The 19099-nt window shown below is 44.2% G+C and overlaps 1 protein-coding gene across 1 annotated transcript in view; it reads right to left on the reverse strand.

The window, feature by feature from the left end:
• Positions 1 to 13270: 13270 nt before the first annotated feature.
• Positions 13271 to 19099, reverse strand: part of LOC102450868 (butyrophilin subfamily 2 member A2-like) — a 55551-nt gene continuing 49722 nt past the window's right edge. Inside the window, exons 17-18 of the mRNA XM_089769976.1 lie at positions 17145 to 17171; positions 13271 to 16741 (exon numbers count right to left, since the gene is read on the reverse strand). Coding sequence (XP_089626102.1) covers positions 16212 to 16741; positions 17145 to 17171 — 557 coding nt within the window. The 3' untranslated portion in view covers positions 13271 to 16211. The remainder of the gene's footprint in view (positions 16742 to 17144; positions 17172 to 19099) is intronic.

Consider the following 19099-nt stretch of genomic DNA (forward strand, 5'->3'; position numbering starts at 1 on the left):
GCATGATGCTTCTCTGATAGTTCACTAGAAAATCTCACATTCCATTTAGAACATCCTTGAGCAAAGACATGGGAAGGCAGTGGCAAGAAAACAACAGACTGGAACTGCCACTCATGATATGATGCCCTGAGCAAACAAGCCCTAGCAAAATGTCTGAGCAAAAGCAGTAAGTGGCTCTGTACTTACATATTCAGCTGGAAGAGAAGCTTCAGCTTCTTGCTCTGTCTACAACCTCCAGAGATTGTCTGGTTAAGACACAATTTTAGGGAACGAGAGAGAAAGTGCTCCTACCGGATGCAGGTGATATCCCGGAGATGGTGTGTAACCAGACCAGCTGTTCAATATGAAAGGGAGGCAATTCTGCTCCTATTTATACTGGTGTGGCATTAGAGGAAGTTGACATTTGTTTACATGAGAACAGAAATTCAGCACAGTATTAAAATCTACCAAACAGTTACATGATTCCTGGGTATTTAAATCAGCAAAACTTCTGGCTTTTTAAGTAGAACAATTATCTGAGAATTGATTGTGCCCCACCAGGCCCGGCTTAGATCTCAGACAGAGATGATGCATCAGCACAAGCCAGGGGGTACAGTGTGTGTGTATTCACAGAGTCCAAGGGCAGACCTGTTGGCTCAGGATATAACACCCTGTTTGAAGTTCCTGTCCCCTACCCATGTCTCCCCCTTCCCAGGGGGTTGCAAGGTGTCTGGTTTTCAAACGGGACACCCAGGTGAAAAGGGATCCTGGTTGCTCCGGTCAGCACCATGGACTGGGCAGTTAAAAGTCCAGTTGGCTGCATAGCGCTGAGTCCCTGAGTCCCCGTGTCCCCTCCCGCACCCTGGCTCCCTCCCGGAACCTAACCCCCGGACCCATCCCTGAGCCCCTCCTGCACCTCAACCGCTTGCCCCCACCTGGTGAAAGTGAGCGAGGGTGGGGCAGAGTGAGCAAAGTTGGGAGGAGGGAAGGAGTAGGTGAAGGGGAGACCCTAAGAGGATGAGGCAGGGGTGGGTTCCTGCAGAAGGGGCGGGTCAGGCAGTTTGGTTTTGTGCAGTTAGAATGTTGGAAACCCTACACACCAGTCTCCCTGACCTGACATGGCCTCCATCTCAGTGCCCTGTGCGTCAGGGCAACAGACATGTGACAAATGGTCTCCACACAAAGGGAGAGCTGGAGAATGAAGACCCGGCCATTGGGTTGGAGATGTCTGAGCCTGTCTCTGTATTGCCCCTGTGTGAGCCAGCCTCTTAGGTTCATGGACTGTTCCACCTGAGTCTCTCTCTGTTCCATATATCAGAGGGGTAGCCATGTTAGTCTGGGTCTGCAAAAGTGACAAAGAGTCTTGTAGCACCTTAGAGTATGTCTACATTAGCCAAACTAGTTCGGACTAGTGTGGCTAATGTAGTCATTCAAACTTGCAAATGAAGCCCGGGATTAAAATATCCTGGGCTTTATTTGCATGTTCCTGGGTGCCATTTTTAAATGCACGGTAGTTCAAACTACCTGCTCATGGCTACACACGGCATGGTCTAGGTAGTTCGAATTAAAGCTCCTAATTCGAGCTACCGTTACTCCTCATCTGATGAAGACCCTGCATCTGACAAAGTGGGTCTTTGCCCACAAAAGCTTATGCTCCGATCCATCAGTTAGTCTATAAGGTGCTACAGGACTCTTTGTTGCTCTCTGTTCCATGTGTTAGCTAGAGCAGTCAGTGCATGGAGAACTTAAAACAGAATAATTGAGCGCTGCTGAAATCCAAGAAATACAAAGGGAGGGTAAAATGTCACCAAAAAAATCTGTATTTCCCTTTCTCCACATAAAGAGAGTGAACCAAAATGGGGGCATGTATGTTTAAACACAGTGCTGAGGAATGACCATTAATTACTGCTCTGGAGGATGATGAACACTGAGCCATGGGAAGGGCATGTACTTGACTCTGTTACCTTGTGGTTAGGTGCACAAATAAGGTGTTGGAACCCACAGCTCAAGTTCCTGTGTGAAGGACTGTTTAATTAGCTATTCAGAATAGGGCAGCATCAATAGGAAAGATTGAGGAGCCCTTGTGCCCCCAGAACAGCCCACAACTCAGGGCATGTCTACAGAAGGAAAATCATTGTGAAATAACTAAAATCAACATCATCACTCCTGAAATAACAAAATCAAACTAGCGTGTCTTCACTTTAGGGAAGCCTCGATATTAATCTGAGGCAGGCTCCATGAATGTAGAAGCACTACCTCGACTTAGAGCCCCAGGAAGCACTAGGGAGTACATAGTTCAAAGGACTCTGGGGAGTAGTTATTTAGAAATAGAGACACTTCTGATGTTTTGAAATAACTTTGGAGTCAACAATATTCTCCGAGGAAAGCAGGAGCCCAGATTTTGAAATAACCAGCCCATTTTTGAGAAATAATGAGCTCGGTAGCATAGATGCTTTGCTTATAAATTTGAAATAAGGGGGGTTATTTTGAAATAACTCCTTAGGGTAGACCAGGGCTACTATAGGAGCCTTGAGATACAAAACCCTCCTTTGTCTGCATTTGGAATATGAGGGAATTTAATCAAGGTACCCTATCCACTATTCCCAATGTTATAAAGAGAAAGCCCCCATCTGCTCCATCCTCCCTTGCATCTGGTAAAGTTCCCAAAACTGAAACAAAAATTTCAAGACCAACAAAATATTTCATTTGAGCAGACTCCAAACATTTTCACACTTTTGACTGTCTGAAAATGTTTTAAAAAAATGTTGGTTAGACTGAATTTTTTTTCATTTATTCAGAATCACTGGTAAACTGAAAAAATCTTTTATTTGCCCTGCTTTAGTTACAGTAAGAAACTAACTAAACAAATTATGAGAAAACGAAGTTCAGTTTTTCAAAGAAATTAAACCACAAAATGCACATAGAAATGTATCACTCCTGAGGTATTTTATTGCTGTATAATTAGCACACAATTTTACTGCATTAATTTCAGAGGTCTTTAAACTTATGAACAGAGAAAACATTCACGCCCGTGCCAGGGAACACACCTGTGTTTACAAACTGTGAATTAGTTTGTGCAAACAGCATTGAGAATGGATATTTCTACATCATTTTTTAATATAGTTAGACTGTCAGAAATGAGGCTTTACCGAGCTGAGCTGTTCTTTGTGTCTATGTTACTCTGCTGAGGGCTGTTACCCCAAATCTGTGCCTTTGTTGGGGAGACCAGAGCTTCAAGCCCAGCAGGACAGGATGGTGGGGCACCCCAAATGGCAATTAGCCGGGCTCAGTGGTATGATCTGCCCATCAGGTGACAGTCTCACGGGGATCTCTGTGATCCAGCTCCTCACAGTGGCGCAGTTTGGCAGAATGATGTGCCCAGCTGACTGCTCTGAATGCTAGTGATGGTTGTAAGTGTTCTAAATGTGGTGTCTGGAGAATAGAGAAAGTGGTTCCTGGTTTGTTACTGTCTTTGTTGCCTTATTTCAGATAAGGGAAATAGAGGCAGGAAAACCAGCAAAATGAGTGAGAGTGAGGTTTGAAAGAACCTGGATCTTCACAAGGCCTAAGAGGAATAGCGGGAAAACAAACACAGAAGACAAATGGAATTACGGAGGCGGAAGCGCAAGCTGCCCATGAGAGAGCCCTGGAAGAGTAGAGGTTTGTCCTGGAACTGAAATAGCTTGAAAAAGATAAGAGTTGAAAACCCAGAAGGATGCCCAAGGAGCTACTCATCACAGGGGATAGGGCAGAGGGCAGGCAAAGCAACCATAGGGCATCGTATCACCTTGGTTGCACTGGTGGGACATGATTAGCCAGGAGCAGCTGGTGTTGGGGGACGGCTTGGCCAAATGAGGCCATGCTACAGCATCCACAGGAGTGTCAAGGACTGCATTGCAATGATTTGCTAAACTATAAAAAGAAGTGAAGGGAACCCCACAGTTATCCTTCATGGGAGCAGTTCATGATACCAAAGGCTTTTGGCTCTTTGTTAGACCGTGGTTAAGGAATGGCCAGTCCTGCGGGGAGTTAAAAAAATAGGGAGGATGAAAATGTTCAAAAATCACTAATAAGACACCCTCCCCAAGATCATGGGATTTAAAAAAATCATTTAAGTCGCTGGGTGCTCTCTTTCGAAAAAGCGGCTTGCTCTTTCGAAAGATCCGCCTGCAGTCTAGACTCGATCTTTTGAAAGAGGCTCTTTCGAAAGAAGCCTGCAGTCTAGACATAGCCTAGGTGTGCACCCCAGACCGGAAAGTGTGACATCATTCAGGATAACACATCTAGCACCTGGCTCCCTCAGCCCTCTGCAAACCTGAGTGCCCTCCCAGAACTAGCCCTGCCCTGGTGGTTGGTGTGGAAATAGAGCCATGGAACCATAGGGTTGGAAGAGACCTCAGGAGGTCATCAAGTCCAGCCCTCTGCTCTAGGCAGGACCAATCCCAACTAAATCAACTCAGACAGGGCTTTGTCAAACTGAGACTTAAACACCACTAGGGATGGAGACTCCACTACTTCCCTAGATAACCCATTCCAGTACTTCACCACTCTCCTAGTGAAATAGTTTTTCCTAATATTCAAACTGGACCTCTCCCACCACAACTTGAGACCATTGCTCCTTGTTCTGCCATCTGTCACTACTGAGAACAGCCTTATCCATCCTATATGGAACCTCCCTTCAGGAAGTTGAAGGCTGCTGTCAAATCCCCCCTCACTCTTCGCTTCTGCAGACTAAACAGACCCAACTCCCTCAGCCTCTCCTTGTAGGTCATGTTCTACAGCCCCCTAATCATTTTGGTTGCCCTCCGCTGGACCCTCTCCAATGCGTCCACATCCTTTTTGTAGTGGGGGGGGGGCCCAGAACTGGACACAATACTCCAGATATGGACTCACCAAAGCTGAATAAAGGAGAATAATCACTTCTCTGGATCTGCTGACTTTGTCAAACTGAGACTTAAAAATGTCTAGAGATGGAGATTCCACCACCTCCCTAGGTAACCCATTCATATTGAAATAGTTTTCACCGCCTTCATAGTGAAATAGTTTTTCCTAATATCTAATCTAGACCACTCCTACTGTAACTTGAGACCATTGCTCCTTGTTCTGCCATCTGTCACTACTGAGAACAGCCTCTCCCCATCCTCCTTGGAACCTCCCCTCAGGAAGTTGAAGGTCAGTTATTCCAAAATCACGGTGCTGGGTAGACCTGTCCTGAGTGACTACTGACTTTATGGCCCTCTTGTCCCGCTGACACATCAATGCCTTGATTGCAGGCCTAACTCTGCAGCAAATCCTGAAGCTTTTAAGCCACTGGTGCCAAAGGGACAATAATACCCTAAATCTGATTCTCTTCTCACACATAGTGGTGTATGTGGGGATTACTTCCCCTGATACCACTGGAACTAAACTGTAGTGAAAGATTTTAGCTTTGTGGAAGAGTCTTCCTGAGGGACCATCCCTAACCAGAAGATAAGAAAGATTAGCGGAAGCCAGGGATGTCTGGAAACTGGCAAAACTGCTAGGGTGTCTGTATTTCCTAAATTAAAAATAGCACAGCTGAACCACTCCATGCTTGGAGGGCTCACAATTCCACTTAACTAAGTTGCTCAGATAGTGTGAAAAATCACACCCTGTTGGGAGACTACCTGGAACTTCTTTGAAGGAGAAACCCAATCAGGGAAGCCCTGGAGAAGGCTATGACCACCAGAGGACTCTTAAAACAGTGAGGAATACTTGCCTGAACTTTTAGTTCAGTGTATTTCCTAAGAAATATTTGGCAGAAGGGGAATGTAAATTATCCACTTGGGCCAGAAACAACTGAATTTATAATTGAGTGCACTTCCTCAGAAATACTTAGGAACAGAGGAACATAAATTATCCACCTCCAGACCCACCCTTTTGAAGCTATGCCTTGAGGAGCAACCTAATGTGTGACTGATTACCTATTGATGGGGTCCACAGATGAAAGAGACACAACTGGATGAAGCAGTATCTCAAATCGCTGGGGCTTATCCTGAGCTCACAGCCCTTATGAAAATGTGACCACAGAAATACCTTGACTTTAGCAAAGCTTTTGAGATGGTGTCCCACGATATTCTTGCCAGCAAGTTAACGGAATATGAACTGTAAGATGGATAGAAAGCTGGCTAGACTGTTGGGCCCAATGGGTAGTGATCAACGGCTGGATGTCAGGTTGGTGGTCGGTTTCTAGCGGAGTGCCCCAAGGATCTGTTCTAGGACCGATTTTGTTCAACATCTTTATTAATGACCTGGATGAGGGGATAGATTGCACCCTCAGCAAGTTCACAGATGACACTAAGCTAGGGAGAGAGGTAGATATGCTTGAGGGCAAGGATAGGGTCCAGAATGACCTACACAGATTAGAGGATTGGGCCAAAAGAAATCCAATGAGATTCAACAAGGATTCTTCTTCACTGGGGACAGAAGAATCCTAAGCATTGTTACAGGCTGGGGACCGGCTGGCTAAGTATCAGTTCTGAAGAAAAGGCCCTGGGGATTACAGTGGATGAGAAGCTGGATATGAGTCAACAGTGTGCCCTTGTAGACAAGAAGGCTAATGGCACATTAGTTTGCATTAGGAGGAGCATTGCCAGCAGATCTAGAGAAGTGATTATTCCCCTTTATTGGGCTCTCGTGAGGCTTTTACACAAAAAAAGAGCCGTGTAGATGGCTCCTTTTTGTGCAAAAACCCCCTCTTGTGCAAGAGCCGTTCTTCCTCATTTTTTGAAGAATTTGACTGAATTTAGCTCTTCCACAGCTTAGCCACTTCGCAGTCATCAAAAAGAAGAGAGCAATTTGGGAAATACACTGCGTTCATTTGTGTGGAAAAGTATAAACTCTGGGAAGAAGAGCTCCTTAACCATATGATGCTCTCAGTGAGACCAATGTCTCTGTCACTATGTTACACGAGGTAACGTGAATATTTACTTAAAAATGCCAGTTAGACTAATTAAATAATAAAGATATTAAGGTGCCACTCCAAATCCGAAACTATCACCGGTTTTATTCCTTTACCCTTGCATAGTGGCGCGTAAATTAAAACTTAACTCTTCGGATAGATTTTATAACCACTAGACTATATTCTCAAATAATCAAATTACATTAGTTTCCACAACAAGATAACACTGTTTACCAGAGTCAAGTTCAGTCAAGATTATAATTATTTGACAAATGCAACAAAGAAGACTTCCTACCATTTGAATGGTGCCAAATTCAATTTAAGGTACTTTGACTCAAGTTATGCCATTAACATAACTGGAGTAATGTATCTTAATTCAAACATATTCCCTCGTGTAGACCTAGCCTCGACATTGAAGGCCAGAAGGGACCATTGTCATCCCTTCATCCAACCTCCTGTATCACACAGAACAGAGAACGTCCTCAGAATAATTCCTACTGCATAGACCAAACGAGACCAGTGGCTGCATTGTGGTGGCTGCCCCACAGACACCTAGAAACCATCTCTACCCATTGAGCTCCTAATCTAAACAAATCTCAATAGATTCAAATTTTGGAGACCATATCCGATAAGCTTTCGTAAAACTGTCAAGTTGTGGAGCCACAGCAGCAGCCTCTAACTAGCAAAATTATCCTTGATGTTCAGGACTAAGTGCCGCAGGATTAGCCTTATATAACAAGGACAGAGAATCAGAGGCAATACAGAAATAAGGGTTCCATACCTTTGTGACGATAAATTAGGAAAGCAATCCCAATAACTATGAGCATGAGGCCAAGAACAAAATAATGTCTGGGAGCATTTTGTTATCCATGACCAGTTTAGGAAAATCCATGTTATCTGCCGAACAAAACAAAACTGAACTATGGTCTGCACTTTCTCACAAGTTCCATTGCATAGATTATGTTGCTGCTTCAGAAATGTTTTTCCATGTGAAAATATAGAAACCTGGAATAACTACCGAATTGCTCCAATCTCTACATTGATTAAATTTTGTTTCTTTTCATGTAAATCAGTGCTCTGGGATGAGCCTGGGAATGAGGGGCTCAGTGTGCCGGCTGTCCTGGGGAGAGAAAGCAACCCCTGCCCTCTGTCACCATGGCAGCAGCTCAGGGCCAGGTGAGAAGCTCTTCTCCATGGCTGCTGCAACTCCAACAGGCACAGCCAGGGGAGGGGTGCATGTCCCCCAACTGGGGCAGGTCCAGGTTCATCTGCCCCCTGCACTCCTCAGCCAGAGTGAGGAATGGAGCAAACTGTGCACTTTCCCCTCACTCCCTGATGAAGGGAGCACACAGCAATGTTCTCCTATGAATGGGGGAGGGGAGGAACTGCAGCCGCCTGGCCCTTCCTAAAGAATACCTGAGGGGTGTGTGAGCCCATCTGAGTGATGGGACAGAGCTGAAACTCAAGCACTTCAGTCCCAGGTGGGGTCCTGTAATCTGAGCCCTGCCACTCAAGGCTAAGGCCCTTGACCTTCCGCTTTGCCCTGGGCGATGGTGCTTGGTAATCAGTTTGGCCTTAGGCTGTGGGGTTCAGGCTTGGGCCCTGGTTGGTGGGGTTTGGGCTTTGATCCCAACAAGTCCAATGGGGTCACGTCCCGCCTTGGGGCCCCAACCCACAGTTTGGAAACCTCTGCCCAAGGAGATAAGAGACACGAGTGTGGCAATACATTAGTAAGACAAGCTTTCAAGCCACTCAGAGTATTTAAGTTTTCTAGCTATATTGCTCTCAGGAGACTAGAAACAAGGTATATTATAGACAAAAGGTGGGTGACAGATATGTCCTCAGAAACTTTCTATCCCTAGGAGGCACACTGGTAAACCGGGAAATAAGGGCAATGAACCTGGGAGAAGGTGGGATAGCACTGGTATGGGGACAAGCATAGAGGAGAGTAAATGCAGATGCAAGTTAAGTCTCTAGCATTTGCTCTCTCAGGTTGAAAAGTGTTTTACCACCAACTGTTCTGCAATTGTCTGCTCTGCTTTTGAGAAGTAAAATGGAGCCTCGATGAAGTAATTTAATTTTGTTTAAGCCTCTTTTCTCTCTGTCAACCGGTCAGACTTGGTTTGCCAGGAATTCCCACACAGTGACATCTCTGAATGGGAAATGCAGAAGTGACCCCCCATGAGGGAGCCATTCTGGGGCCTGCAGCACCTCATCTGTGGTCTGAGTTGTATGCAGAGGAGAACAGGGTCCTTTTCCCAGGGAAGGGAAAGCTGTAATCAGGTGCAAGAGGGCACTCACCAGGAGGATCTGTTGAAGGCCGAAGAAGGAGACAAAAGTGATGGAAGGACTTTAGGTGACACCTGGAATTAATCATGACCAGCGAATATATTTGTAGACATGTCTGTCTTGGTCGACACTCGCTGCTTTGTTGCGTTTCACAAAACAGTAATTAAACATGTTAATTGACATATTTTCTAACCCCTCTAATTTTCCCAGTAATTAGAGGCAGCTCCCTTGGGGCAGGTTCAGAACTAGTGACTGTCTTAGAATTCTGTGGTTGTGGTTCAAAGGAAGGGAAAGGAAGACACAGAGGCTACGTCTAGATTGGCATGATTTTCCGCAAATGCTTTTAACGGAAAAGTTTAATGTTAAAAGCATTTGTGGAAAAGAGCGTCTAGATTGGCATGGATGCTTTTCCGCAAAAACACTTTTTGCGGAAAAGCGTCCGTGCCAATCTAGACGTGGTTTTGCGCAAGAAAGACCCGATCGCCATTTTTGTGATCGGGGCTTTTTTGCGCAAAACAATACCGCGTTGTCTACACTGGCCCTCTTGTGCAAAAGCATTTGCGCAAGAGAGCTTTTGCCCGAACAGGAGCAGCATAGCATTTCCGCAAGAAGCACTGATTTCAGACAGTAGGAAGTCAGTGTTCTTGCAGAAATTCAAGAGGCCAGTCTAGACGCAGCCAGAGGGAAAAGCCTGAGAGAAGCAGGAGAAAGAGCATTGGAAGGAAAGGGGTGAAACAGATTTGAGAGGAGTCACCAACTATGCTATAGTTATCAGTAATCAGGGATATATATTTCAAGGTCCACAGTTCTTGGTCAAGGTTTAGTCAACATCCAACGTCCAAAAAATAATGTTAAAAAAAAAATACAATAAAAAAGATTTAGGGGTCAGGGCAAAAGTGTCTGGCATTTGGTCTGCTGTCTACTTTTAGACTATCTCTGTACCAGTTTACAGTGGGAGAAGGGTGAAAGGTGTAAGAGACCGTGCAACCTTCTTTAACTGGAGAAGAGACACTAATGCAGGATTCTGCTTTAATTTCAAAATATAAAATATTTAATAGTGCACTTTATAGGATCTGCTTTCATGCATGTTATAGAGGGTGCACAACTAGTTCAAAAACTGTACTCAAGGAGCAGTTATCAATGGTTTGCTTTTTAAAACATGAGGGCACATCCGATGGAGTCCTGCATGTTCAGTCCGGGGTCTGACTCTATTCAGTGTTTTCTTTAACAATTTGGATAATGGACTGGAGTGTACATGAATACAATTTTCAGACGACACCAAGCTGACAGCACTTTGGAGGTTGGGACCAGAATTCAAAAACACTTTGATAACTGGAGAATTACTCTGAAATCAACAAGGTGAAGTTAGATAAAGACAAGTGCAAAGTACTGTAGGAAGGAAAATTGCAATGTGCACATGCTTAAGAATGAATCACTGGCTAGGAAGCAGTACTGCTGAAAAGGACTTGAGGGGCTAAAATCAATCACAAGTACAAAATGAGCCAGCAATGTGCAGTTGTAAAAAAGGGAAATACCATTCTGGGATATACTAATAGGAATAAGACATAGCAGGTCATGTTCCCCTTTACTTGGTACTTGTAGAGTCCTCATCTGGAGAACTGTATCCAGTTTCAGGTGTTTTTGAGCATCCAGAGAAAAGCAGCAGTGTAGAGGCTGAGGGATTTCAGTTTGTTTAGTCTGAAGCAGAGAAGAGTGAGGGGGGATTTGATAGCAGCCTTCAACTTCCTGAAGGGAGGTTCTAAAGAGGATGGAGAGAGGCTGTTCTCAGTATTGATGGATGTGAGAACAAGGAGCAATGGTCTCAAGTTCCAGTGGCATGGTCTATACCATTTTTCAATTGTGCTCTGGTGTGTGCAGCTGATATTTCCAGCCCACATCCCCAGTCCTTTCTCCTGTGGTTTGCAGCCTTTATTGGAAAGAAACAAACTGCAAATAACAAAGTACTTCTTCACACAAAACACAATCAACTGTTGCAAGCCATTGCTAGAGCATTTGGGGAAGGGAGGGCAGGAGGATCAGTTAAGAGAAGATACAACAGACATACATCATACAGCCCATGGACAACATTGGAAGGGGCTCAGGTCCATGCCAGGAAATAACCAGTGAAGATAGAGGACTGTTCAGCCTGGAAATAACCTGGTGAGAAGGACTGAAGGACGTGGGTTTCAGTCCAGGAACCTGAGATTGGTTGCCCTTGTTGGGCTGCCACAGGGAAACAGAAGTGCAGTTGAACAGAACAGTGAGAGTCATAACTCACTCTCACAGGTACAGACATTACTATATTGCTGAAAAGGGCTGTTCTGGGGGGTGGACTGCTGGGACAATGTGCAAAAGAGTGTGCCTGGGGAAGCCGAGCTAGCTCTGTATTCCTCCCTCACAGCAGCCAAGGCAATGTTGTTGCTACTATTTTGGCTATGGTATGGGTCACGGGCTTTTTTAAGGATATTTGCATTCAGTAATGGCATTGGCAGGCTGCTAGCGAAATGGTGAATTTCAAAACTCAACCAAACCTCAATCGAATTTCCTGGGACACATAAAAGCCATTTCTCTAGCTCGGGGGCTCCCTCTGGTGACATTCAAAGGTATCCTGCAAACAGTTGAGGTGTGGGCATGGCTAAACGACGTTGGAAACATATTTAATAAAATCATGTAAGCCAAACAGAAGTCACTGCCAGCTCCCCATTAAAATGTAAAAAAGAATTGTGAAACTGAGGTTCTGTAAAGGTGTCCACACAACAAAGTTATATTGGAATAATGGCTGTTATTCTGAAATAACGATGTGAACATCTACACAGCAATTCTGTCATTTCAAAATAATTTCAAAATAACAGGCGGCTTATTCCAATGCCTGTAAACCTCATTCTGCGAAGAATAATGCCTGTTCCGAAATAGCTATTTTGAAATAGCTCTTCACCAGGGCCATTCTAAGTTACTCCTCCTGGGTTCTAAATCGAGATAGCATGTCTACATTAGGGAAGCCTGCTTCAGACAATTTTGAGGCTTCCCTGCAGTATAGACCTGCTATTTCAAAATAAGCTATTTCAGAATAACGATTCTGGAATAGCTTATTCCAAAATAACTGCAGAGTAGATGTAGTCGAAGAGAGATTTACATTAAAGAGATGATGCTCATGTCATGTTCTGGGGCCTGAAATTATTATTTGTTCTGTTCCTCATTTTGGGTCTCTTTCACATATTGGTTTTGTGCACACAGATGGCAAAAAATATCAACTCGCACATTTTAACTGGCATGATGTTAAATAGGATTTTTGCCCATAGGGTGGACAAGGTGAGCCATGTTTCAGAAGGGCAAGCTGGTTGTGGACAATCTCCCTTGATCCGTTAATATACATGTCTGTCCTTGACCACATGAAGGACCAATTGTTTCATAGCATCCCAGCTAAAATGTGTTGCTTTTTGACAATGGCGCTTTCCCCTCCAAACCAGACACTCCCACTAGGAATTGTGCAGGCTGAAGAATGTGCTCCTTGTGTAGATTTGCATCTTGCCAGGCGCTGCCATTTTTAAATCCCCGCAGCACGGAGTAGGTAATTCGGATTAGGCTTCCTATTCCGAAGTACCTTTACTCCTCGTGGAGTCCGAACTAGCGGGGATTTAAAAATGGCGGCGCCCGGCAAGATGCAAATGAAGCCCTGGGAAATTTAAATCCCAGGCTTTATTTGCAACTTCGGATGCTTACATTAACCACCCTAGTTCGAATTAGGGTGGTAGTGTAGACATACCCAGTATAACTTACACTCTTTGCTCAACTTGGATACCCTTAGCTGTCAGACTGTGCTCTGCTCTCTCACCACAGAGCCCTATTCCGGAGGATCTCTTATTCCTCCTGCTTTATTCCGCAGGATCGGGACAGTCTAGACACTTTTTTCCGGCTTTTCCCCAAGCCGGAAAAAAAGCAGCGGACATGTTTATTTAAATCCCGCGGGGGATATTTAAATCCCCCGCGGATTTCCCTATTCCCACTTTCAAAATTAGCATGCCCCTTCCGAAGAAGGGGCCAGTGTAGACGTAGCCTAAGTGTTTTGTTCCTTACAATCCCAAAACAATATGAAGAAACAACATTGGCTCCAAATATTCCACATAAACAAGTTTATTCCAAATACTGTAAATGAGTTTTCTATGTATAGACACGATCATACAATTCAGAGATTATGGTGAATACCAACAGAGAGCTCACAGACTATTTAAAGGGCCCCCACTCCATTTCAATAAACCTCACAAATGCTCAATTAAAGACTTAGTTTTTTAAAGGGTTTTGGTCAGCATCACTGGACAGTTTCCTGAATGGAGGATCAAGCAAATGACCAATCTGAGAGATCACTCAAGGGTGGTAAGTGGATGATACAACCCAGGTTAGTCTGTAGTCAGACCCCTGCCTAAGACTTGAAGACTCATGAGATTCTACTCTGACACAGATAAGGGCGAAAGGCTACAAGATGTGGCCTCTCAGAGGAACTAGAAAGGGGTCAGAGGTGCTGCTGCTTTGTGGTTATGACAGTAAATCTTTTTTGATTGTGTAGAGAGCTGGGAACTCTTTTATATTCCCTTACCTCACAGTGGGGCTGCACAGGCCAGTCACAAGCCCTTTGTCTAAGTGTGGTTATGACATGTCTGACATAAAAATGAATGTGTGATGTATGTATGTGAATGAGTTGGATTTTTTTCTTTATTAATAGTCACCCAGCAGCTCCCACAGTGACAGTTATTCTCAGATTTTCTAAGGAGCTCCTCACATTGGGTAAATGGCAGTGGATCTCCTGAAAATCTGGAAATCCTAAACATTCTGGAACTTCTCTTGAAGATCAGCAACATTAACACCTTTTTCTTCACAGCCAATTCAAATATTTGTCAGCAGTCACAAGCTCATTTGAAAGCAAGTAATTACGTATGGCATAAAAATTACAGTTCACATTTTATTGGAGAGAAACTTGATGATGTAGGTTCATAGCTAGAAAATAAAGTAACAGTGCCGGCCTAGAGATGGCACCACAGATGATATAGAAACAAAATGTGATTCAGATTGTGACTGGTGGTGGCTGGGACAGCCCGCAATGAAAATTCCAAGTTTGGAATGGGCTGCAAAATGGAGAGCGGATACTCCCAACTCTGGTGGGTAACATGGAAATTAGACTCCTCAAGCCCCCTTATAGCCTTCCAGTTCTCTGGCTCCCAGTCCGTACCTAGGCCCAGAGTAAAATTTTAAATTTTACTCACATGCACAACATGTTCTTCTGACCCATTGCTGGGTCATAGTATAGTTTGGATCTTACCAAAATACAACAGGGCCGGCTAATTCCTCAGGATACATCTACACAGCAGTGTTATTTCAGAATAACGGATGTTATTCTGAAATACATTGTGTGCATCTACACCACAAGCTTTTCTTTTGACATAATATTGAGCTGGATGGCTTCCTACTCCCAATCCTATAACCCTCATTTCACGAGGTGTAAGAGAAGTCAAAGGAAGAACGTTCTTCCTCTAACTACCTTCTGAATATACAAATTAAGCTATTTCGACTTCAGCTACAAAATTGCTTAGCATAATTCAACTTTAGCCCTGCAGTGTAGATCTGTCACTGTCTAAAATTAAAGTATTATTATGCAGAAAGAATGAGAGATGTTAAATGATCAAACAATCACATACCAACAACAAGTTCAAAGTCCTTTAGATTCCTAGCAGTACTGGTGTGTAGGAATTTTTGGTCTCTCAAAGTCTGGCTGAGCTGGAGATCACATCACCCCCTCCTGAAGCATCTTAGTCCAGAGGAATCGATGAGGAGTCACTGAGCTCAGCTGCAGTCCCAAATTCTAGTCCCTTGTCTCTGGGGCAAGCTGCAGTCTATAAAAGCCAAGTTTCATGGTAGCCAGGTGCTATGCAAGGGAGTGGTGGAGGATCCAGGCCCAACCACTGCTCTGGGTCCCTCTGGCCTGCTTTTAACCCTTCTCTTGCCGGAGTTGGGCAGGCACCCCCCTACAAAGTAAGACGCTTCAGCGGATAGCTGAGTAAGTCTGTACAGGATAAATTTAAAAAACAACAAATTGTCTGGTAGCACTTTATAGACTAACAAAACATGTAGATGGGATCATGAGCTTTCATGGGCACAGAGGGCTTCTTCAGATGATGGGAGTTTTGCTGTGCCCACGAAAGCTCATGATCCCATCTACATGTTCTGTTAGTCTATAAAGTGCTACCAGACCATTTGCTGGTTTTTTTAAGTTTACAAAGTAAGAAGCAGGAATGAAGACAACGTGGAAAAGATGCAGCTGACTTTTATATTCCTGTTGCCATGTGGCTTCCTTTACCCCAAACACAATAAACCCAGCACATGGCTTGGAAGCGTGAGAGCTGAGTCCAGAGGCATGTCTCTACATGGTTTGCTGAGTGACAAGGCTATCTCTTGCCTTCTTTCAGTGAGTCATTTGAATAGCAGATGGGTTTTGATGCCATCAAGCAGGCTAGGCCATGCATTATCAGACTCTCTGTGGGCATCCCCCAGAAGCATAGCACAGGTTTGTAACACCGGCATACATACATATTTATAACCCTAATGCAAAGGAGACACAAAAAAGTAACTGAAATTATCATCTTTGGCAGATTATAACAATTCTGCAGATATCTTACATGGCAGATCTGGCATAACTTATTGGAACTTTATCATATCCAAATGAAGAGGTGGGGAACCTTTTTTGGGTTGGGGCTGACGACCCACAGAAAAATCATTTGGGGCCTGAAGACTCTGGGGAGGCAGCGGGGGAGGGAGTTGGAGTGCCAGCATGGGCTCCCCATTCCTGGGGAAGGCCCTAAGCCTTGAGGACCAGATCCAGGCTACCTAGGGGCCACATCCAGGTTCCAGGCTTTACGATCCCCAACCTTGTCCTAAAGTGTCCCCCAAATTCCATACAGTGTTACACAGATTCATTGCTGAGAAACTCGATTTCAAAGATAGACTAGGATAAATGAGTAGCGGTTCCACGTTATGGTCATTCACCTTCTCTTAAAGAACAAATTATCATTGTTGTTTCTTTTTGTGAATTTTTAAAGAATGGACAAACCTCTCCTGTGAAACTGCAATCGCTAAATGTGAACAACACAGACATGTCAGTTACACTGAAAAAGGTCACCTGACTCTCTTTGCAACTAAGGTAAACACCAATTTTCTTGGGCTTTCTCTGCACCATGACCCGGGTCCATGGGTCTGTTTTTGCCCAGTAATCTCTCCCACTGAAACCCAGAACCCAGAATCCCTCTTTAGGAGACAGGGAAAGTTTCCCTTGTCTCTTGATGGATTTGCTAGCCACTCCCAGGTCCCAGTCAGTGCTGCTTTGGACATCCACCTCCCAGTAGTGCTTTCCAGAGGAGAATCCTTCAGAGCCCAGCACACAGACAGTAGCATCAAACCTCTCTGGGTTTGGCAGAGCTTTTTGAGGTTGGACTTCATGTGTCAAATGCTTCTTATTCCGAGCAATGGAGAGGTTGGGGTGGGCTGTGTCTGGATTAAGATATATGTCTTCTGCAAAAAGAAAATTTAACAAATCCTTATTTAATGGCAGCATAAGCTGATAACATGGGAGATAAGATTCGTGGGTCAGTTCCTGCTGTCCTTACCCAGGCAAAATGCCTACTGATATTGGGGTTTATTCTGTTCTGATAAGTTAGTTACCCTGAAATATTTCAGAGACATGACATTTGATTACATTTCATGTAGAAAAGGGAGGGATCTTGAAATATTTATCTTATTGATGCTCATCTATATTGCACCAGATTTGGATACAAGCTACTCAGGCTGAAAGAACAGAATGAATAAGGCCTGACAAGAAATGTTGTAAAGCCCCAGTTGTTATCTACAGCAGTATGTTTGGCTTCTAGGTTTTGTAAAGTATGAAGATTACCAGGAGAAAGGTGTATTCTGTTACCTGCATAGCGGTGAGTCCCTCTCCACCCTGAAATCAAAGTGAGAAACAACAGACATTGAGTTCAAAGAGACATTTTCTTCCTTTTGCAGCAGGAATGTCTCAGGTTGAGTATAACTGAGGCTCAGGGTGAGTAAGGTAATATCAATGTTGGATCAGATTCTCCCACCTCATCTTTCTAATATCCTGGAATGACATGGTCCCAACTGCAATGCACATAGCTAAGATGTTGGACACAGCACAGAGTGATTTACTTGTGCACAGAAAGGAAAAGCAAAGCAGCATACTAATGACTCACACACACACTGCGGTTATTGTACCATTTGGGGACTTATTTGTGCCACTGATGGATTCCCCAGGTCTGTTCAATCCTTCCTTCCTCAGCCTCAGATAGAGATAGCAGATCACCTGACATTGTGTGTGGTAGTGCTGGCAGTGTGGGGAGCAGCATACTCTCTACTAGGGAAGTTCAAGACTAGTTGACTAGTTGCTTCTCCCCTCTCTTGGTGCCTCTATCAGCTAGAGGCAACAAGAGGGGGAGAAGAGAGGAGAAATTCAAAGCGGCAGCGCACACAGCTGATCCTGGGTTCCGAGTGGCACCCCCCCCTTTGAAATGTCACCGGGGCGTTCCAAAGCAGCAGTGCCACATGGAGCCCAGGGACAGCTGGGGAGTCCCCAGCTGCTATCAGGCTCCACGTGGCATTTCAAAGCAGCAGAGTTGCATGGAGACTTGGATCTACTGGGGACTGCAGCCACTTTGAAATGCCACTTTAATAACGCCGGGGGAAGCACTGTGTGGCATGCCAGCTTTGAAATGTACAAGAGTGCCCAAGAGGGCTCTTGTTCATTTCAAAGCAGAAGTGCCCACTTGGAGCCTGGAGTCAGCGGGACTTCCTGCTGACCCTGGGCTGCATGAGGTGTTTCAACTTTGAAATGCACATTTCAAAGGAGGAATGCAGAAGTGCCTATCGACTAGTTGAGCAGTTGATGGAAATATTACTCGCTAGTTAACATCCCTACTCTCTACCTGATGCTGATGGTTTCCCTATTATGAAAGAGATGAAAGTGGGTTGCAGCAGCAAGAGAAAGAGGAGATGAATACAAGAAGAAGACCTGATGCTAGCAAATAATCTAGGGTATGTCTACACAGAAGCATTATTTTGGAATAACTAAGGTTAATAACACAGTGTGCGTCTACACAGCAAGCCTTTATTTTGAAATAATGTCGAGCTAGAGGACTTTTTACTGTGACCCCTATAACCTTCATTTCATGAGGAGTAAGGGAAGTCAAAGAAAGGGCGTTCATGCTTTCACTTCCTGTGGAGACAGAGTCAAAAGCCAAATTCAGCTATTGCAACTTCAGCTACACAATTGCCATAGCTGAAGTTGCGTAGCTTAATTTTAGCTTTTGTCCTGATGTGTAGACAGACTCCCTATAGGGCAATGTGTGTAAGGATGAAGAAAGGAACAGTGGATGAGTTAGAAAAAAATATTATTGTACAAAGAAAACCAAGGTAATCAGATGCTTGTGTGATAATATCATACCTAATATTTCAACTGAGTGACACCTTTTAATTGACTCAGACCTGCCAGCTCAGTGGTATTTCAGGTGGTCTCTGATTTGCCCAGTCTATGGGATTTCCTCATAAATTATAGGTTTTTAGGTGTCTTCATGAGTTAATCTCACTCTAATACCTTTGTCTTACAACCAATCAGAACTGCTCCATTTACTGAGGCTATGTCTAGACTGCAGGCTCCTTCTGGAAGCTTTTCCAAAAGAGATCTTCTGGAAAAACTTTTGAAAGAGAGCATCTACATAGCAAAAGCAAAATGAAAAAGCAATGTGCTTTTTCAAAAGATAGTGTACGGAATCTCACATTTATGTTCTGATTGCTGTGGACAGAGTGGCCATCAAGGAACTTGAGCTTTTTCCTGGAGGCCTCTTCTTTTGAAAAAAA

The sequence above is a fragment of the Pelodiscus sinensis genome, chromosome 18, assembly GCF_052426305.1.
Source record: "Pelodiscus sinensis isolate ZL-2025 chromosome 18, ASM5242630v1, whole genome shotgun sequence".
Classification (NCBI taxonomy): domain Eukaryota; kingdom Metazoa; phylum Chordata; order Testudines; family Trionychidae; genus Pelodiscus; species Pelodiscus sinensis.